This window comes from Aquila chrysaetos, chromosome 20 (genome assembly GCF_900496995.4).
Source record: "Aquila chrysaetos chrysaetos chromosome 20, bAquChr1.4, whole genome shotgun sequence".
Taxonomy (NCBI): Eukaryota; Metazoa; Chordata; class Aves; order Accipitriformes; family Accipitridae; genus Aquila; species Aquila chrysaetos.
Window position 1 is genome coordinate 4,126,450 of NC_044023.1, and position 23,150 is coordinate 4,149,599.

The window sequence follows — 23,150 nt, forward strand, 5'->3', positions numbered from 1 at the left end:
GAAACACAAACACAGAATAATTGTACTTTGTGGCTGCAAAGTTGGTAGGAACTGGAAATCTCTTTCACTATTCTTGCCACTTTACAGAGCATTTTTCCCAAGAAGTTACGTGCTTCCTAGCTCAATGCTTCCCAGCAGCCGTCAGCTGTAGCAAACTACCCCATTAACAGAGCAGATTGTTTTGAATACTGGGAGGTAGAACTTTGGAACAAAAGTAATCTGAATAACAAAGATACCAGAGGTCTCTTTACTAAGAAACTTCAAAGTGGTAAGAAACTTCAAAGTGGTAACCACAAATACATCCACCGAAACCAAAGCAAAAGAATATTGGGGGTTACAGTGTTTACTCTGCACACTAGAATCCCTATACACAACCCAAGCAAATAAAAGATAATTTTAAATTTTGGCACTAGTGTTAGCACAAATGACAGATTAATAACATTTAGAACGCCTGGGTGTTTTTTTCAGTAGAAACCATTTTGTAGTGTACTGCAGTGTATCACAGAACTGACGTCTGATATTCACACTGCTCTAACTTGGGCTCACCTCCAGCTGAGAGAGACCAAGGCAGCGTGTGTGTGGTGGGGGGAGGCAAGTCTGTGAAGTGCATCCATGGAGATAATGTAAAAGCCGCTTAGTTTTCAGTAACATGATGTCCAAGTGAAAACTGATTCTAGAAATGGCAGCAAGGAGTTTTGTTTCCATGTAACAGTATGCATGCTCCTTCTAACATTAAGGCCCCTATCTTTCTTTGAAAAATATTTCATTTTTAGACTGAGCAGATATAGTCTGCATTGAAGTTTAAAAGCCATCTATTAATTAAAGAATTAAAAAGCCCTTATGGATCATGATGGTACTGTTTTTAAGGAGTTCTTTTCCAGTGTAGTGCTTCTGCTTTAAGCAGCTGAATACCCATCTACAGAGCTAAAAGTGTGGAGGAATAATCCAATTCAGCAATTAGGGCTTTATTCCCTCATTAACCTTCCTTCCCTCCCCATGAAAATGTTACATCAATATGTAAAAAAGTTATTTTGGTCTGCAGAAGCAGCCAAACAAACTACGAACTTGGTCTCAAAGTCTTTTTTTAAATTATTTATTTTTTAAATCCTGAAAAATGAGGAACTACACGAAGGTACTATTTTCAACAGTGTTTAACACAATAATTACTTTTAGAAATTGAAAACTTGATTTATCAACAAAATGTAAGGACATCCTCCTTTCTGTGCCAGTTCCTCCAAAGGAAGGCTTTGAAGTTATCACATTAACAAGTATTGCCTTCATCCCGAATGTGTCTTTGAATCGGCTACCTGAAACTCGTGTTTAAATCTCATGAATAAGCAACGCTCACCACTTTGACATCTATTTATAGAATGTTTTTCCAGTACTACAAAGGGGGGGTGAAAACCACATTTTTTAATGAAAAGTTGGCAAGCTTTTGTGCAATAGACAGCAGATGCCCGACTGCCTGTACCTGACAACATTTATAAAAACAATGTTTGCAAAACTGATAACTCATTTCCCACTAAGTGATTTTTTTTTCTTTTTATAAAACAGGCATCAACCTTCCAATTCATGGGTTACTTTCATCAAATGGTTCAAATGGTTAACAGCAAATAATTTTTTATTTTTAGAATAAACTATGAAAAAGCTACTGAAGAGACTGAACTTTTTTTGTTTTGAAGGTAGGACCTTGAAATTTATAGATAAAAAGATGAATAGAGGATTACAAAGTTGCAACAATACACATTAATTGACCTAATATTTTTCCACAGGCATCAAACTATTTGTTTTATATGCAGCACTTATTTATCACATAAAGAGATCTGAAGATAAAGTACAACCTTTTAAGTGTTTGTACAATTAAAAAAATGTTATAAAGAGAGCTGCATAGTGAGAATTAAATCTGAGATAGCAGACACATAGCTATACAGCATAAGCATGTGTTTGCTACACAAATAAGCCTCCAGGACCAAGTTCTCTACATTCTGACTCTAAGAAAGACCAAATCAGTTATTTTAACCTTTGAAGAGTTATCAAATCTTATCTTTCACATCATTGTGATTTGTCACTTTATACACTTAATTTGAAGTTTAAACAGTTCTGGAGAATTCATACCACAAATACGTTACAGTAATTCAACTGATTTCATATAGGTAAAGGCATTATAAAAATCCTTACTTAAACTGAGACTTAAAGGCTATATATTTTCCTGTTTTGTCAGCTACTTCCCTCTTTCAAAGCTCAAAAGTTTTCTACAATAGTTATTTTAGTATCTTAACTAAACCATATGCTGCTGTGAACCCCTTTTGCCCTGTAAGAATGATAGAAACCAAAAAAGAAATATGTATAACATCAATTGCTCCAGAATGGCTAAATTCCTAGTCAGCAAGGTTTCGCACATGAATACATTTTTTGTTTATGCAAATGAAGTGTGGCTGATATACTTGGTTCTTACACCTTGTGCTGTTTCTAAACACTACAGTCTCCGGTTCTCTCTGTTTGTTAACACCATTCAGCACATTATTTTTAGCATTAGCTCAAACTATCACTAGAAAGTCTCATCAACATTTGAGATCCATTTTACTTACAAAAATGACTTTTGAACAGAGTTCAGGTCACATGAAATAAAAAAAACAACCAAAAATCCACAACAAAATCCCCACACCTTCCTTGCCCTGATTCTAATCTATCCTACCTGAATCCCTTCAGCGCAGGGGGGCGGCTAAGTGACCCCAGTTTTAGCCAGCTACACTAGAGAGCTACACTCTTCCTTCCCTCATCAGCTGACAGGCACCTCCTAAGGAAATTCACCCCATCCTAGGATTAGATAACTAGTTTAAACAAGATGTCTAACTTCTGGACAGGTAACCTAACATATGGTAAGTCAAGGTAAAGTATCATGTACCCCTTCCAAAGAGCTTGTAAATCATGTCACTATGATAAACTGGGGAGAGAGTCCTTTGTATCATTTCATTTGAAGAGCTGAATTTTCCTGAATACACAGAAATACCTGTTGGTTTTTTTACCATGTAGTTTCCAGTCCATTCTTCCTCTCAAATGAAGTCCCAAATCTTTCTCAGGTCTGACTTTTTAGCACTACAGGAGGCTACGTCTTTAGTCTTATCTTTGTCATGAATCAGAGATTTTTGTTTCTAAGCCTCACCATCTGTCTGTGGTTTAGGAAGATTCTTTAACATTTCAGATATGTGACTATGTGATAAAGCTTCCTACTTCCCAGGTATTCTGAATGAATTGCAGCTGCCATACCCTACCAAGTCTGACCTACTCAAACAACTCTAAAATAGATTCGATACTCTTTTCCACCCACTCCCATTCTCCAAAAGGAAGGAAGGAAAAAAAAAATAATATCTGCAACAATATGAATGTTACAGGAACAATTTGAACAGGTTCTTAAATACTCACACTTCAGACTCACTCACTTCTAAGGAAGAGATTCACTCTGCTTAGTCACAGCAATATGTAACTACCATTTACATTGCTGACTGACCTTTCTAATTCAAAAGGAAGAAACTTTTACAGAATTTGTCTTGGCCATTTCATGAAAGGAATGCATTAGAGCTTTGAATTTCTAAACGTATATGTGTGCTTAAAGGATTTTACTGAGTAAATATTGAATTACTGGGCAAAATTAGAAAACAATGTGTAAATAGTGTGTGTTTAGTAATTAAACTAGAGCTCAGGTCACATTAGGTGCTCCTCAACAGAAACTTCCAAGTATCCTTGGACAAGCAAACCAAAAGTTTGTGCTTACCCTGAGTTTGCGCTTCATCCAGGAACAACTTTAGCCTCCGGCTTCTGAGCCCAAAAACTTTTGCCGTTTCATGTAGAAGACCTTGGTACGTTAATCCATTCTGACCAACAGGGTTTTCCATTAGAAGAGTTCCCACTGTTCCTTTCTGACATTCTGAACAAGATAAACAGTTGAATCACTATTGGTGAGGAATGATATTATTTCATTTATCTTGGTAAATTGAAATTTAGGATTTCTTCTTCCATTTCATCTCTATTTCTTCATAGTGCTGAGTAATTACCAATACTGACCTACTTACAGATATTCAGTAAATAAGTTCATGAATTATAGAATCAGAAATATAAGTGATTATTAACAGCTTGACAAACAAAAGAAAACTTTGCAGAATTCTTTACATGGGTCAGCAGGATAACCTAGAGACTGGGAAACGTGAAATATTTCAACAGGACACACAAACCACTAAGAACTACAGAAGCTCACAAAGCACCTTCTGTTCATCAAATCCCCAGTTAAAAACACATTTTTGGTCCAAGTAGGTTCCCAGTAGTGTCAATAAGATTCCACATGGACAGTTCAGAAAGGACTCATACCAGGGCAGAGATTAAGAGCAAGTTACTAACAACGTAACATAACTGTTCCAACTAATAGCTGTTCCAACGTGACGTTTCAGAGTAGAAATTACAAGATTAGCAGCTGTGAAACAGAATTACATACACACATCTGTACTCCAGATCAGATTAATAATACAATTCATGTGGCTTCTAAATAGCTCTAAGAAATGTTTCACAGGCTGTTTACAATGTCTTGGTAAAGAGCTGGCCCCTTCTTCCTTTTTGGTCAGTTTTAGACTCAGCCTTTTAAAATAAGCTGTGCAGGTGAGCTGATGGTTAGAAATAGGAAAACAATGCTGAAGGGCTCCATTTAAATGCTGTCCCTTATCTCAAACTGGCTCTTCTTTTTCTTTTATGAAAAGAGAGAAAAGCTAAATATAAACATTGTGTTTATTAGAAAGCAAATACTAGGAAAAAATAAACAAAATCACCATCTGCCAGTGAAAACATACGTATTTATCTTCATCAGTAAGCAACGGTGTCCAAAACTTGTATCTCAAAAAGCTTGGCCTGTAAATGAGGAGAGATCAGTATCCTACATACCTTGTGGTTTTGCATTCATTAACTGCAAGTTGATATACTGGCAGAGCAGAGCATCAGGAGAGTTGATCAGAGCAGGTGCTGACCCTGTTGTGACATGTAGAGTCTTTCCACTGAGACTCAGTAAGTCAGTTTTGTTTATCAGTTCTGAAAAAGAAAATGAGACCAGTCAGGCCATTACACAGAAGCTGAGGTCCAGTTCTCACTCGTTTAGCTGACAATGAGTCTAACTACTGATTCCACTGTGGAAGCGTTTCCCTCTCTGCAATCCTTCCTCAAGAAAGAGCATTTCTCCATTTTGAAACATGGAGTTTGTGCAGAAATATTTTGTTTTCTTAACAACACAGAATACTTCATCTGCTGTGGAAATTAGCTCCTATGTAACATTTCTTATGCACATAAATATACAACATGATTACTTATGCAATAAAAATAGTTCAATAACTTCAAACAAGCAAGAAATTATTCACTTAAGCCAACCATTTCTATCTCATTAAATTAAGACCTATGATCTTTGCCTATACCCTGACTTTCCTAGCTGAAACGGCACTGGATATGTGTCAGTATGCAACATCAGGACATCTCCCTCATCCAACTCCAGATGACAATAAATGCAAAATCAGTGGCTGGTTAGCTCATGAATAATGCCCTCTGCATTAATATTTGTGTTTAATGTCAACAATAGCTGATGATTCAGCAGATGACTCCAGCCATGCATATTGAGAAAATGGTGGACGATCAGACCCAAAATAGGACCCATGTCTCAAAGGGGTTCAGAAGTAATATCAGCACCCTGAAAGCACTCAGATGAGAAGCTAATGAGGTTTCTGTAATACAAATGAAATACGTAGGGCTGCATTCTGCACTACCTACATGAGCCTGTCTGTCAGAGGTTAAAAAAAAAAGCTGCTGATAGCCATGACATTAAAGATACAGAGAAATAACATCACTTTGTTACAAAGCTTTTGCAGCTACAAAAGAACTCCAAAGGTCAAATCCAGTAAGAATTAAGACATTTAATTTCTTGTAAGAAGTGTATGTTGCCTACGGAACAGGCACATCTGTCATCTCTTTCCAACAGGTTTTCATTTCGTATCAGCCCTAGTCGCATGTCACGGAGCCTGAGCTTTATAAAGCTTATTTTCCATCAGTTCATCTGAATGAATTTCAAAAGCAGCAGAAGTGGCACTCCTTTTTCCAGGGATGTTCATCAACTTAAAAATGAAAAAACCTCCAAACCAAACCAACTAACAAACAAAAAAAAACCACCAACGCCCCCCCCCCCCCCCCCCCCCCAAAAAAAACCAAAACAAACCTCCAAAAGGTGAAAAGTAATCACAGACTGGAAGGTCTCAAAATTTTGCCAACTGCCACAGAACATCAAAGCACGAGGCACTGTGGAAGGCTTATGAGACTGCCCTAAGGAAGGATGAAGACCTCAGAGTGCATCTAAGATTCTAAAGTGCTTTAAAAAAAAAAAAAAGAAATAAATTTCTAGCTATCTATCTATGTATCTATCTTTAAAGAAAAAGGCAAAACTTCATTGCTGCTTATAAAATTCAGTTATCAAGAATGAAGATTTTATGATGATGGCAGCCATCCGCTACCTACGCAAACACTTCTTTGGTATGTTTGAGGTGCAAGGCACATGATGCTCAACCACAAGAGGGGTCTTTGGTTTGGTTTTACTTCAAGGAAAGCAAGAAAATAACTAAATTAACAAGTGGAGAGGAATTAACAAGATTGCATCATAGGGAAAGGGAGCTAGCAGCAGGTTTTTCCTCGCGTAACCTTAAAGCAGCACTGCCTGCCATTTACATCCAGTTCCTGGGTAGGAGACAGCACTAGTGAGCAGGGTGCTTTATAGAGCAAGAAACACACGGTTCAAGTAACTTCGAGTTTGACATTACCCAGTTGCTGGGATCTGTGCAGATCTATGCAGGGCAACAGAGCATGAGCTACAGGAATGGTGATTTGCGTATTTAACAAATCTAGCATTTTGCATTACAGGACCGCTGACATTTTCACAAGGAAGAGCTCATGTACAGTGCTGTCAATGGAGTCAGTTCATATAACCCTCTAATAAGAGCAAGAAAAAGTGGATCATTTTTTCATATATAACAATAGACTCGAAAACAAGCAGATATTACAAGTGCTCATCAATATTAAAATCACTTTTAAAGTCAGTTCTCCCTGCAGCTGAGATTGAAGTGGTAATGCTCTCCTAAGGTGCCTTACAGCCTCATGGCCTTTCAAAAATTAAAGATTAAAAAAAAAATATCTTTTTGTACTCTTGTTCAGAAAAGAGTGCTACGAATAGAATTAAAAAAATAAATTAGCTGTCTGAAAATCATAAAGATGAAATAAGACATGGACTAAGAAGTTTGTAGGAGGATTTTTGCCTCACCGCTACCACCCCCCCACTTTTTAAGCCCTACATCCCTACATGATTTACAGCTTCATTTATTCCTATGAACAAATTTATTTTTTTTTTAATAGGTCTTTTTCAATATGGGCTGCTTCCATGAAAGCCGAGTGCAAGTCAGAAAACATTCCTAGTAAGAAATTCAGAAAGTTTTCAGCTTTTCAGCAGTCTAGAGCAAAAAAATTCACAGACAACTGTTTTTACCATCTGACTTGAGGCCAGCCTCTTTCCTTTAAATGATTTGGTTTTTTTTAATGTAAAAAGAGACAAATTCTATTCTCAGTTTCTGAAGGTCAGTACAAATCCCAGAGCCTTGCTCAGTGTTTGTGCAGTTACTCAAAATACTTCGATACACCGTTGGGGAGGAAATGTTTATCCCATTATTTCAATGTTGCACTGAAAAACAGGGACATGACATATTGTAGCCTGCCTTAATACAAGTACTGCCTGATTTTGTGCCATTGTGCAACCCTAAGTACATCTTCATTACAATTAGAAAGCAAGATAATAAATTACTGCGAGTAAAGGGTACAGCCCTATAAACCACAGGAAGGAAAATAAGGAGCCAGAAATATGGTTTTACTGGGTCATAATTTTATTGACACCCACGGGAACAATTCAGCAACAATTTGTCCAGAGTGCGCGACCTTTCTTTGCAATTCCTCTCAGAGGGGCTGATACCAATCCCTTCCCTTACCTAAAGAAACCCTGGAATCGCCATTCGGCCTCACCTAACATTACCCATGCAAAGGTTGGGCAGATAAAGCAAAGGAATTGTACCCAAACCAAACATCAAGAATTTCAGTTCTATTCTCTAACATCTTTAAGAGCTGTTTTCTTTGTACATGCTTTCAACCCCGACTCCTCAGAGAGCCATATCTGCTGCTGACCAATACTTATTTGAGATCTCTGCCAAACAGTAACAGAAGTGCATTTGTTAATCTAATCTTTCCAAGGGAATTTCCATGTTGTTAATAAGCGGGCAGGAAAAAAACCTGCTCTGCCCAGACCACTTAACAAAGAGTGAAAGTTTAAAATCAGCACGCCAAGATGGGAAGGCCCAAAATGATACCTACAGAGCAAAAGCAACATGGAAAGGAAAGAAATAAAGTCTTTGTTATTACAGCAGAAAAGAACCTTTGAGGAAGAGGCAAGGTTTAGATTTTCTTTACCTCTTCCTTTAGGAATTCAGCATTAATAGATTTATGCTGCATCCTTTTGTCCTGTTAGTGGCAGAAAACAAACCAAAGAAGGAGTCAGACTGCTTATAATCTTAATGAGATGAGTTTCCCAACTCCTCCTGGCCTTTTGCGGGTCATGTCTTTATATCTGTGATGGTAATGAACTGTACTAGTACATACCCACCTCTGTAGGCACATACCTCACTGCTACAAAGTATATCACTACTGTTTGGAAAAGGATTTCAAGGAAAACTATTTCCTCCTTTAAAACATAACTGAAACTTGAGGAAGATACTGAGAGATCCAAAATTTCCTATAAATCACCTATAACTGAAAGGAAAGAATAATCATCTTGTATGATAGAACTATTGAGTTCAGCTGAACACAGCTTGGAAAGAGGTTTCACCACAGTGACATAATGGATTACATCAGATATGAAAACCCCCAAAACATTCTTCTAGAAATACTTTCAGGAAAAGACAAGTAAGAAAACTAAAGACCGAGATGGTAACAGTGACATTACAGACACAAGTAAGACTATTCCCCTACTGATGTCATAGGTAGACATAAACCGGTGATCCTTCGCAGTCCTGCGGGCGCCCCAAAACAGCCTTTCGCAACAGCCAATTAAACTATCTCCCCCTTAGATGTTGCTTCAGTAATATTTCTACAAAACACACTAGCAAAAGTTTCTGTAGCTGTCCAATTACCATTTTTGCAGTATTTTATAATTTCTTTGTGTAGTGGTACATTTCTTTCCCCCTCTCCAGGCTCATTTACGAACTTGGGAAGGCTCGCTAGGCCTGAGCATAAGTGTAACGAGTCAGGCAGTTAAATGACTCTTGACTGTGCCAGTAAGTCTTACGCAGCTAACTAAGACAGGGAGATATGCTGTGCTCTCAAGGACTCCTGCTGCCCGGTGAAGGTGGGGGACAGGAGTAGAGATAGCCAGTTCTCATAACAACTGGCACCCAGTTCTTTCTCATAACAACCTTGAGACATTACAGTCCTCCCCTGACAATCTTGGAGCATCCCGTGTCTGTGTTTTGAGTTATTCTCAAACAGTCTCGGAATTTTCCAGCGCAGCTGGGATTCTAGCGATTCGTTGATGACAAAAGTCAGTCATCTCCCGAACCTACAAACAGCGGTGCTAAGGGAGGCCCTGTGAGCTCTCCTGGACCGCCACGGGCTGTGACCAGTATCTCCCTCCGAGCAGGACGCCTCTCAGAGCTTGCAAACTTTCCTATTTGCAAAAATTGGAGGTTTGTCGCCGAAAGCCGACATGGCCTGCGCTGAGTCTCTCCGCTCCTTGAGGCTCGACCCTTCGCCCGTGGAGACAAATGCCGAAGCATTCAACGTGAATATTTTCACTGACCTCAAGGGGTATTTCTAACAGGTATACACCTCTTTTTCTCTCTCCTATCTCTTAAATGTATTTCTCTTAGTATCTTTATGCACGCATGTGTACTAACCTGAATAGTGTATCATAAGTAAGTTATAGCAAGTAGATTATAAGATATAATACTTTCAAATTTATACTTAAATTACTGTCATGATTTTTTATTCAACTGTGAATGAATTTTAGGCTGCTATTATACTCATAACCCCTTTAGATATAAACCATTGACCAAGTCTGGGACTAGGAGTCGATCCAGCTGCACCTAGACTCCGAAAGAAGTTTAGAAAGCAAGGGGGTCTTCTCTGAACCTCCTGACTCAACAGGAGGGTCTCCCTTACCCTTTCCCACACTCCCTTTTACCCTGTTACGTTTTCAGTCCCTATATACAAAAGTTTAGTTTGATTCTGATTTAATTTTCCTGGGTGCATTTCATCCGTGTACTAAGTAATAGAGTGAACCTTGCCATCGAATTCTGTGAAGTCGCACTTTTATACAAATTTCTATTACATCATTTTCTTATTGCTAATACAATTGGAGGTGATTCTTTAAGCAATCCGAACCCCCCTCTCATTTTTAAATCCCCCCATGACACTTTGTCACCCATTTTAGACTTAATATGAATGGTGTGGAAACAGACAAACTTTGAACTTCAAGATGTGCCTGTAAATAACACCAAGAACACACAAAGAGTTTACTATTACTGTTGAAACATCTCTAAAGTCGTATCACGGCATGGCCACTGTTAAGTACTCTACTTTCTGTATTTCTTCACTAAAGCATTTGGTTATTAGTGTAATCTTGTTCTCAGTGTGCTGATTTTTAAGTTGTAACTTTTTCTGATGTATTAAAATATTATACGTAATGTAATAATAAAACAGCATCTTCATCTCAGGGGAGAGAATGCCAGTTTGCTGGTACGGTCTCACAGTCACTAATCGCAACATCTTTCATAACATTTTTCTTCTGTTTCAGCTATATTGTCTTTGTAATGAGCCAAACTATGATACAGCCTGTAAGTCTTTGTATAATCTATAGAAGATACTTTACATTCTCATGCCTTAACAGAGGCAAAGTTCAAGCTGCAAAAATACTCGATAGATTTTTCCAAAAAGAAAAAAATGCAGAGATTCTCAAGTTTCTCTAGGGTGAAAAAGCAACATTTTTTTTCCTCTACAAATAACAGTTTGCATTCCATTTAAGTTCTCACCCTGCCTACTGAGGCATTAGGGGAAAAAAAGCATGCAGAAGCTGATGGCAGCTTGCCATCAAATATATACCATAGCCTGGACCCCATGGAAACACATTCTGAAATAAATCAGATTTTGTCCTGATGAGAACTGCAATGGAAATAACAGAAGAGATGAGCATCATTTAGCAGCAGCTTTTGGAAACATTTTGATATGACTATAAACACAGTCTCATAACCTAAGTACTATAAAATAGAATATTTCCTTATGCATTTTCTTGTCAATTTTGTATATATATAGAAAAATTATACAGTTAATAATTATACAGTAAGTAACTCCTAGCTGCTGCTAGAAAGAGTTTCAGTTTTCCTTGTCATACTCCATTTACCTGTTTTGCCATTAAAAATTGTCAGTTTTGAATTTTTAAGACCAAAAATGCAGGACACAGCATCTACAAGTCCAGTGAAGTTTAAGGTATTATCTCCTTTCGGATTTTCCAGCAGCAACACACCATCTAAAACCGAAATTAAGAAATTAAAATGTAGTTTGGAAGCAACATCCAAGTTTCAATGATCTTCTAATGTTGTCTTCTAATTACTTCCAGTGAGTTTCTAAGCTAACTTAAAACTGGGAACACTGCATCTTCTAGAAATTTTTAGTAAGAAAGGGAAAGAAGAAAGAAAACAGGGAAATGGACTCAAATGTACTTCAGATTTAGAGTATGGAAGTTATATTTGTTTTTATTAACCAAGCAGTCAAATTTTTATGTCACTGAATTATAATCCAGTATTGTAGTGATTAAAAACTGACAGACTGCGTGCCCTTTGAGATGTTCACCAGCGTACATAGTTACATTCATTATTATTCAGTAAGCAACTTTGTAAACATGTTAAACAAGGCACACACCTACTTTGACACATAAACTGTAAACGCGTTGAAAAAAAAGTTCCAGAGAGTGCATTTGGTTTTCTCTCCTTTTAATATATAACTCAACCTTGTAATACTTTTAACAATATCACTGCACTCGTCTTTTCATTATCCAAGACACAGTCATTATATTCTCTGGTTTTAAGTATTCTTTTCAGCTCTATACTTAATATCTAAGTTTGTCAAAAAGAGCATCTCCTCCACAGAAAGGCATCACCTACATTTACAGTAGTGTAATGTAGGTGTACAGTACAGATTTACTACAACATAGGTGTACAGTACAGTAGGTGTACATGTACAGTACAGATTTACTACATCAAGAATTAAAAACTCTCAAGGTACACACTTGGAGCATGGGTGAACGTACACACACAAATATAGCGTGCGTATGCCTCCATATAGATGTTCACGTGCAAACCCTTCTGCAGAATATAAATAATTCACACGCACCCCTGAGTATTTACTTCAGGTCCACATCAGAAGACATCACAGACAACATGTGGTTTTGCTCTTAATAAACTTATTTTCAAGAATTATTTAAAGCTACTATTGGCAGGGAGTTCGCACCATCTTTCCAACAAATTTGTGGCTCCAACATTCCTCACACGCTTTTCCAAACAATCTTTTAACACCACCGCTGACAAATCAAACCCGGTACATTCCTACCTTGCTCTGTCCCATTAACACAAACTTTGAGGTTGACATAGGCACAGGCTGGACCAACGCACTGACACAAACCACCTCGGACGAGTGTAATTTCTAGCTCTGATCCCTTCAGCTGAAGAAAGAAGGTTATGATGATTATTTGAATATGGTTTTATTAAAGAAACACAACAAAGTATTTTCCTTCAATAAATAACATTAAGATTTTGTCTTATCTTAAACATAACTTACAATTAAAAAAGCAACTCTTGCGACATCTTTCCTCAGAGTGCTTCAAATATGAATTTGCCTTTAATATATGTTAAAGATATAGCAGTATTTAACACATAAGAAAAACAGAGTGTAATAAACAGCCTAATTTGCACAAGTGATAAGCAGTGATGACAGCCTCCCAAAATATAATCCGAAAGTGAATATACTTGAGAGGAACACTCTTCCAGAGGTAATTCAGGGTATCTGAAGGCAGGACCCTGCTCTCAGTCACTGTCTGGAGAAGCCTTCATCCGTCTCCAAGCGGCTACCGAGAACAACCAGGGGTAGCAGTTGCCTTGATATCAAGTCAGCCTTTGTGACTATCACCCCATTACCTGTTAGTGAATCAATTAAAACTTGAAACACTCCATCCAGAAACGGAACGTGTATCTTAATGCACAGATGAGACACAGGATGAAGAGACTTGAGAATCTGCAGCAATACTACAGAAACAGACTTATTTTGTAGAGGCCTTAAACCACAGCTTTAAGACTAAGGTTTTTCTAAGCACAGGTCTTTTCCTGAGCTAAGTACAGGCTAGAATTACTCCTGCACCTACACCAATTTTCATGAGAAGCACACCTTAAAAGATCTCTTAATTAAAATTTTTGATTAAACAAGCATCATCCAGAAATCACTTATATGAACAACTGAGACTATGTGGCCATTTTAGCCAATTTTTTTGTACGTTTAGAGACAGTCTTTGGTAAGAGTCACAGTCCAAAGTGTGAACAGACAAACTTGGAAGTGCCACTCTTTACTGAGCTCCTATTACAAAGCAGGGAGAGACACCTGGAGCAGCTAATCTCATTTTGTGTTTATCCATTCTACCAGCAATTAAAAATACATTCTTCAAGTAGCTGCTTTTCCATCCCAGTATTTTCTGAGCAACTGCTTATTTTTTTTGTTGACTCTCAGAGCAAGTCTGTGGGAGAGGAGTTCATAGTTAAGGCTTTGTATCAAAAATTGGTCCAGGATAATTTCACAGAAATAATGATCCCAAAGATAATCAAAATACTTGTAGAAAAGACAGACTGCATTGCATTTTGGCCCCAGTCTTCACATATATCCAACATCACGCAGACTTCCGTTACTCCTTTTAATAACTTCCAGAAATTTGATGCAATGATCCTGTCGCAGTTGACAACTTACACACTCAGGTGTGGAATTACACACTTTGTTCTTTTAACTTGCATCTGCTTTTACATCTGAAAGTGTGTAATGGTCACTAAAGCATTTTCCACGTCAATGCTGCTTATCAGCCCCCACCAACAGAAGACAGTTGATGCACAATTCAATCTGAATTCACATCTTCATAGTCTTTATGCCTGACACTGCTAGTACAAAATGCAATGCAGTTATGACCAACAAAGACTACTAACCACAGCCATGTCTGATGCACCAAACTACAAATTCATTGCACACAGCTGCAGCTGTCCTCCACTCTCCGCAAAGGGCCAAACTTCTACGCTGAAAAGATTTCTGAAGAAGGGCTTTTTCATTTCAGGTATTTTTATTCACTGCTCTTAATGTGACAAGCTAGTTGCAGCAGAACACAGAGTCAAACATCTGCCCTAAGCAATCCGTCTCTGCAGTCCCAGGAAGCGAGACTTCCAAGGAAGACTTTACAGTTGTACTAAAATCTCAGTCATCTGTTTCTCTCTGCAACCTGTTTCAAAGTCTAAGTATGTGACTAACAATTCAGAGGCACATCAAGTCTGTAAGCACAGTAACCATCTAAATATGCAGAAGGCAACCCAGGCGGCAAAGACCACAGATTGACTCCATAGGGAGGTACTTTGTAGTGATTGAGGCTCCTTCAAGTAAAATAATAACAATCAACTCTGCATTTACTTAAAAAGTTTTTCTTCACCTCCATTTACCACACAATCTATATAGCTTCAGTACACAGAACTTGCAATAACTCCCTGCTAACGGTTTTGTTTGAAAAAACTTCCACACCCAAGATTTTAAGCTGACAGGTAGGCACTCTCAGCTGTATGACTGTTACAAGATGACTGCATTTCTATAAACTTCGTCATCAATTGCAATAGTCACGCAGAACCGTCTGTTGTGTATAGTGTTATTCCAGTTAAAATTTTTTAGGTTTTCCCAGTCTGATATGTAACATTTGTGCAAATGCATAGCCTGATCCACAAACCTCCTGTCTCTGGTTTACATACTAGCTCATCATTTCCAAAACCAAACGCATGTCTGGTCTTTGCTGACATTGAGACAACAGCTATCAATTACATCCATAATAACCAGCACCTTCTGTCAGGACAAGATTTCATCTTTATGTAGACAGCATTATGTAAAACTAATCCAATAGACTCATCTTTCATCTTTCCACAATGTTTTTCTTCACTAGAATCTGCTAAATTAAGGTTTAGAAAACAGAAAAATAATAGCGGGGGGACGGGACGACGGACTATACTTGCACAGGCATGCAAGCTTTCATGGAAGGACACAGTGACCAACATTAAAGCCCATGTACTAGGCAATTTCGGAGGCATGCGTTCAGACGAGTGTTTCCCAGCACTACATGTTTTCTTCCAGCTGCTTTTACATTCTAATTCAGATTTGATGTTGACTTAACATCAAACTGTCCATCAGCAGCATCCCAATCAAACAAGGACTTAGAAGAAATAGCAAAATATTTTCACCGATTTCTCAACCACAATATTTTCCACTTTTATGTAGTGTTTTTCCCTATGTTTGTCACTAGATTAAACTAATAGTTTTGAAAAAGGCCAAACAGAGCTTTGTTTCAAACCTGTACAACTTTAGAAGTGTAATTACTAAGTATAAAACACTTCCTTTACACATACTGTTATTACAATGGATAAAATATGCGCTTTCCTTTCTGCTATTCTCAGACCCACAAGCCATTCCGTAAATCAAAATTTAAGTTTGATATATCCTAAGTTCTTGTCTTTCTGGTCTAGTGTGACATTTAGATTGAAGAATACTTCATCCACAATGCTGCTAGGAATGCCTTTTGAATATAGTAAGTTTGAATAAAACCATGGCAAAAATATTCTCAAAACATGTCAGAAGAAACAATCAAAGAAAACAAAGGAAATAGTTCAAATCTGCAGCCGAAAGAATAAACCATCTGCGAAACTGTGTTGTTACAAAAGACTGAACTTTAGCAACACGGGGGAGAAAAAATAAGCGTCCTTAAACATTAATAACTGAAGTTGGTCTTAAGCCAAAAGGCAAAATTTAGCCTCGAAGGAGAACAGTTCTAATATGAAAGCCTATTAACTTAAAGAAATCAGAGCAACAATATTTTTGCTGTCTAAACAATGCACTAATCCAAGTACAAATAACTGTGTGTATTAAGCTTACACAAACAACTAAAGATATTTATTTTGGTACCCAAGCGGCTTCATTTTCAAAAATACTACACATACAGAACCCAACTATTTTCTTTTTTAAACCAGAAAGACTAATATGGAAATTTATAAATATGAAACAATATCCACTATATCCCACAAATAAATATTGGCGTACAATTTTTCTGTAATTGAAGCCCTTTGTTCCGTTAAAAGCAGATAACAAAATGAACTATGCAGCCAATGCTTTTTCCTTCTTACCTGGGTTGTTTCCTGGATGAGAACTTCTTTTGAGGTAGGCACCGGGTAAGGCTTCAGGGCAGCCTTTACAGTTGCAAAAATGAAATCCTTATGTTCCTTAATAACAGTATCCAGGTAGTCACCTTCTGGATGTGATCTGTAGTAAACGGTAATCTCATCTGTAGGAACCAGATTTCGCTGTAGGATACACCAAATATACTATTAGTGACAGCAAGAATGACTTTCACATATACAAACTAAAAGAAGAGTATTTGTTAAGTTAAAGAAAAAAATATCTTAGAAAGATATTTACCAGACATTTGTTAAAAGTTTCCACAAAACATTTAGAATAAAACAATTCTTTTGTCAGAAGGGCAAGAAAGAGGCTTGAAACATGGTGAGTTTTTCTTCAAAAGGTAATGACCAAACAGTGTACCTTACTCAAAATGTCTCACTTCCAAATTCATTTACCAGCTCACCCCCTTAGTGAGCTGAAAGCCTACGAAATTTATTAAAAAGCTTTTCTTGATGCACGAGAATTTCACTAGCAGTTACACATCCTGTTAGCCTGAAATTAAGCCCTTGGTTCTTTATTGAACAGTTGCTCAATCAGTGACATTTTCTTAACATCCAACAGTCTCCAAGCCATTTTAGTATTATTTTGGAAGGTGGTGACCAGACTTTTGAGTTTTCACGCTAGTTCTGTCACAGCTCACATACTAACATACACTTCAGGAAAAGAACAATTAATTTGAATGGTAGGCTTATTAAAGTTGAATTAGAGCAAAATTCTGCTTCAGTAAGAAAATGGTTTCAAGGGAAACAACAGCAGCACCAAGAAAACTTTATTTCTAAAATCTGCGAAAAATAAGAACTGCCCTAATGCCAGTAATAGTTACTGTGGATCCGGAATCTGTATTTTTATTACATGTACACTTTTATAACAGGAGTGGGAATGAAAGAATGACAGAATAAATGCACATTAGCATCATGTTAATTATTAGGCAAGATTAAGTATTTTGATATTCATTTAAGTGAGAATAAATTATGGCTTTATGTCATTACAAAAGTAAATTTAAATCATCCAGTAACTTATGAGAGAGTTTTCTTTTCATGGCTATATTCCTTTCTGGTTTTATTTTACACAGAAATTAATCTACATAGGTGTTTTAATATATATTAGATATATACACATAACTATTTTGGTACAAAATTGTCATTTTTCAGTCTTATATTGAAGATTCATGCAGTCTTAACTGTACAGATATCTTTTCCCAAAAACACGTCCCATGAAAATTTTCTCTAAACATCATTTAGAGCTCTCGCAAGATTTCTTCAGGCATAAGTCTGAAAAAGACACAAATTCCAGCACATTGTGACCAAGTTAGTCAAGTAGGAAAACCCTACCTATATCATGGAACAACACGTTCCACGTCTGCAATGTGTTTGTGCGTGAGGGGACAGGGGATTGTTTTGGTTTGCGTGCTGGTTTTTTTAAACTTGCGGGTTCTGAAACCTTTAGAATTCTTTGTACCAAGTTCAATATTACTTAATGTCCTCTGCAGATGAAAGGCTTTTTAGACTTGTCATCACCTCCACAATGGCCACGCTTCCTTGGCACAAAACGGAGACAGCAAGTGCAGCTCTTTCTGGATTAGTATTGTAGAGAGAAGGAAGTTACATTGGTTCAAAGTGCTTTAACATCAAGGTCAGACAGCATCATTTGTATGTATGATGAGAACAATTTAGAGTGGAATCATTAATGTAGGTACACAAATCAGTGCCCAAAATGCCTCCTGCAATTTGCTAAGACACGAGTTTGTTTCTTTTAGCAGTCCTAGGCTCAGATGTCTTGGCTCCCACCAGCCCAGCTGACGTAACACACCGGAACCAGAACGGAACAGAACGTAATTCTTGGCAGGAGGCAGGCAGGCCTGAGAGCTGCTTAACTGGGACTGAACCACTGCTATGTGGCTGAAGATAGAAAACAAGAGGGCCTCAGTAAAATAAAAAAATTAGTTAATTCACTATGGATGATGTATAGCAAGCTCATTGTTCAACTCAAGTTACTTAGGAACATGGGAATTCAAAATGAAAATAATGATTTGCAATCATTTATGTCCAATCAGAAAGCTATATATGAGCAATAAATGATACAGGGCTTCATGTTTAATTAAAAAGGTCAGTTTCTGCTGCATATTGCCCAAAGATTGCTTAAAAGTAAATTAAAATGTCTTGTTCCAAACCATTGTTTCCTAACCTTTTTACGAAGCTTCTGGATGCGATTAATTACTTCCCGGGCAACTCCTTCATCCACCATGGACTGGTCTGGGGTAACATCTAGCAGAACTAAAACCTGAGGTAATGCACAGAAGACAGTTGAATAGGTGACAAACTTGAAACAAGCTAGTATTAACTCACTCAGAAGCTCAGGTACACTTTTAGAGCTCCTCACTTACAAAATACCGTGTTGAAGAGAGTACTTTAGTATCTCCAAAATTCAGAAGATAATTCAACAAATTCCAGGAGCTTATCTGAACAAACAAAGCCACCCCAGCTTTCACCTCACTATTTTCATATTAATTCTAGAGGAACTCTTCCCTTAATCAAAAAAAAGAAGAAATAACCAACAAAGTACCTGAGCATCGGAATGTGCCTCAAACTGGGCAGATCCTCCCGCAACCTGATCAAAGGTGTACATGAGACGAAGATCTTCCCCATGGAGTTCATGTCCTTCTACAACAATGGTGCCTGCAGAATTGGCAGATGAAGAGCATCTCTTACAATCAGAGTAAAAAAAAAAATTCTTTTAAATCCAAAACAGCTTTAAATAAGTATCAGACTGCAAATAGATGAAATGCAGTATATTTGTGACACAGTTAAACAGTAGTTAAGCACTAGTAAGAAACACTGAACTATCCCACATTCAGATTTTTCACACAAGCACTTCTACAAGCAGCAGAATTCACTCAAATGCAGACACTTCTGCAACTGTTTGTGTACTGTTTGAATGAAATGGAATAAAACTTAAAAATAACCTGTATATTCAACTAAATCAAAATTCACATTTCAGCAGTTAAACAGATATAGCTGGAAAATTCACACCCACTTGTAAATCTGTAATTGAAGCAATGCTTTTAGAATAAAAACTATTGCACATATACTCGTTCAAATCTGATTCGGTCTTATGGAACAGCTTAGTCTCTACTTCATTTTGGCCTTACCATAGCAATTAAACAGGAGAACAGTGTAAGATTAGTCTACACAGCCACTTCTAATCTGTCAGCAAAACAACAAAACCAACTTTTCTCCTATTCTCATTAACATAAAATTTAATAGGGATAACAACAGGGAAGTAGGCCTTAAGTTCCCTAAGCCCACAGAAGGATACTGTTGCATCTGTTCCTGCAAATGCTCAATTAATACACACAAATCAAGTGCAATTGCTTGATTTTTTTCCTGATGAGCCAAAGGATTTTGGATCTTTTTTTGGTCAACATTGCCATCGTTTAGTGGTTTGTACCACTACATACCTGTCGCCTGGAATTCTTCCAGCTGCTCACTTTTCAGCTCTTTGATTGCAGCCATGACAAGCTTAAATGCACCTTTCAAACGCTTCCCGAGCACCATGTGATCCGGTTCTGCTCTCAGCCGGACTCCATATTTATCTTTATTAGTAGATAGTGTCACTTGACGTACATTAAGTTCCTATATAAATACACCAAGAGAAAAAAAAAAAAAGAAGATAAAGAACAGCCATCTCTGACAGCTGTGGAAAGGGTACAAAACCAAGGGCCACAGTAGTAGGGAAGTCGTAAGTCTCGAGCTGCAAATTTTTTATGTGGCTGTCACTATGAACTAAGTCATTTGCCAATACTGCAAGAGCAAACAAACCCAACCAATACTGAAACTACCCTTCAGCAGAAGATCCTATCCTCCACTTCAGCCTTTAGGTAGACGTTTCTGTGTTATTAATAGACACCAGTCAGCTCTTAACTCAAATCAGATCCCTATTCAACAGCCTTTTTTATTTTACCGTAACAGCTGCCTGAAGAGATAAAAGTATTACCTTTGTGTGCGATGGCATTAGAAAATGGCCTGGCAAAAATCAAGAAGAACAATTTTGCTGAAATAGTCCTTTCAGTATGCATTTAGCCAGAAAACTATAACCGACAATTTTATGTTTTAGGTTGTACAAATGCTACTGCCTCATTTTGTCTCTTTCCTTATCTGTTTATTCTAGGTCCTTACTGTTCAAAAAACCACCTTGCTCACAAAAACTTCCGTCTATGCCCTGCAGCACAAGATCAGCATGCTGGAGCAGACAAAAAAAAGCTTATAAAACTTGCATCAACTTCAGGAGGGGCCCCAGACCAAGGATGTTATTTTGCCACTACATAAAACGTGGGCACGCCCGAGTTTCTAAGTAATGCGTGCAGTTTTTGTCCCCATATCTGAAGGGGAATATAGTAGTGCTGTGGGAAGTTTTACAGAACTACTGATTAAGAAGAGATCTTTGCTACCATATGAGGTAAGACCAAGGCTAGAACTCTTTGGAAAGAAGAAAGCTGAAGGGGAATATGATTGAGGTTTAAAAAACGATGGAAAAGGTGGGTAAGGAATGTAAAACTGTTATTCACCAAACCCAAACCACCCCTCAAGTAAGGGAGCATGCAATGGAAATAGTAGGAGATTGGTTTAAAAGAGATATACAAGTAGTTAACACTTGGAACTTAATGCCACAAGAGGAGGTAAGCAGGAGTGTACCACCAAGTTCCAAAAGGAATTAAGCTCATAACAGTAGGCACGTGAAAAGATGTTAAAGGGAACAGGCAGGCATGTGCCCTTGAGTATCTTTAATACACTAGCTGCAGATGGTGACCACGACAGCAGCCTACTGCAAGAAGTGGCCAGATGCTTGTGCTTTCTCTAAAAGGACTCTACCATTGCAGGAGAAAGCACGATGTGCTAAGATGAGCCGTGAGTCTAAACCACTAAGTAATTTCTTACATTCTTAAGTACAAATATTTCCCTCATCACATAAAGACATTAAAAATCACTATTAAAAAAACCCACAAACCTTATTACACACCCTGACCATCATACAATGCCAAATTTGAAAATACACAGCAAACCTCTCCACTCTACACTTAATTCTGTCCAATGAACAAATGCATTACACACATTATTAATAACACCAAGAAATAATGTCTTGGTATACCTCCTGTAAATAAGAGCACTGTATCCCAGTGTTATTTTGTGTCTTCAAGAGAGCCTGTTTTTTTCCTGCTTTGTAAAGCCAAGTAAGAAACACACACAAGGCAGGATCTGATACCTAAATTCCCAGTTTCAGAGTCTCACTCTCTATTCTTGGTGTAACGTACCAGGGACAGATCTTGGAAAGTTTTAATTGCTGACATGCAACTCTACTACAGGTACAAACCTGCACATATCAGGAGCACGTTTCACTATAACTCAGCAGGTTTTGTCTGTCAGGCTGCCCAATACTTGAAGCATTTTGTGTTTAAATCTCCACTAGAAGGTTGTTAGAGTTCACATCAACATGATACAGAATCACCAAGTGCATTTGGCAAGCAAGCTACTCCAAGTCATTTAGGAAGCAGAAGTAAATGGTAGCGTCAGCATGACAGGACTAGCAAGTAGCCAAACATTTAGACTGAGAAGTAGTGCTTAAATACAACCTCTGAGCTACAGCTTAATTACCTAGGAAGTGCTACTGACATGAGGAGCCAAGAATACTGAATCTAATTTTATTTAATACATCTTTTAGGAAATCTAATGAAAATTATGTACTTCAGAAATTCAGCTTTAATGGGGTGCTGTTGGAAATGAGCCCACAAGTGGTAAATGACAACTTCGTGGGGAAAAACAGATAACCAAAAAAATAGCACCAACTGAAAGATGACTTTAGGCCTGATTAGATAAATTGCATACAAGCCAACTCCATCAGGACAAGTTTTCTATGCTAATTAGATTAGGAAAACGTTCTTCTGTATACATTATCAAGTAAAAAAACAGACTGACTCTTCAAAAAAAAAGTAAGCCCATATCTTAGGTCTGTTTACATCTGTCTCAATATAGTGCTTTGACTTAAAATAGTTCTTATCTTCCCAATAAATCAAAATTAGCTCCTTAACACATCTTTCAAGTCTCATACACACAAACTGAGGCAACCAGTCCTTCCCATTGCCAGTTAGAAGACCTGTAGATTCAGGCATTCCTATGTACAAGGGCTTTTTGTTGGTGCCATGTGCCAGCCATGATCAGATCAACCAGCAGCCCAGCTACACCCAGTTCTCAGAACAGAGAAAGAGAAATGCCAGTGCTGTGCTTCAGCTGGTCTAGGCTCTCTAAGCAAACATCCTAAAAAACAAAACAAATATTGATTATGTAATACTGTAAGAAACAAAATACTGAAGGACCATACAACTACCACAGTTCATGCATGAGTTAATTCAGCCCATCCATGGATGTCGTGGTTTAACCCAAGCCAGCAACTAAGCACCACGCAGCCGCTCAGTCACTTCCCCCCCTCAGTGGGATGGGGGAGAGAATTGGGGAAAAAAAGTAAAACTCATGGGTTGAGGCAAA

The 23,150-nt window shown here is 37.7% G+C and overlaps 1 protein-coding gene across 7 annotated transcripts in view; it reads right to left on the bottom strand.

Moving 5' to 3' along the window:
• Positions 1–23,150, bottom strand: part of IARS1 (isoleucyl-tRNA synthetase 1) — a 113,602-nt gene that overhangs the window by 1,364 nt on the left and 89,088 nt on the right. For all 7 annotated transcript variants that reach the window (XM_029996145.2, XM_029996144.2, XM_029996148.2 and 4 more), the window contains 8 exons: positions 20,072–20,246; positions 19,177–19,289; positions 18,799–18,894; positions 16,560–16,736; positions 12,709–12,820; positions 11,504–11,629; positions 4,927–5,070; positions 3,773–3,925 (listed from right to left, as the gene is read on the bottom strand). In XM_029996145.2, the coding sequence (XP_029852005.1) occupies positions 3,773–3,925; positions 4,927–5,070; positions 11,504–11,629; positions 12,709–12,820; positions 16,560–16,736; positions 18,799–18,894; positions 19,177–19,289; positions 20,072–20,246 (1,096 nt within the window). The remainder of the gene's footprint in view (positions 1–3,772; positions 3,926–4,926; positions 5,071–11,503; positions 11,630–12,708; positions 12,821–16,559; positions 16,737–18,798; positions 18,895–19,176; positions 19,290–20,071; positions 20,247–23,150) is intronic.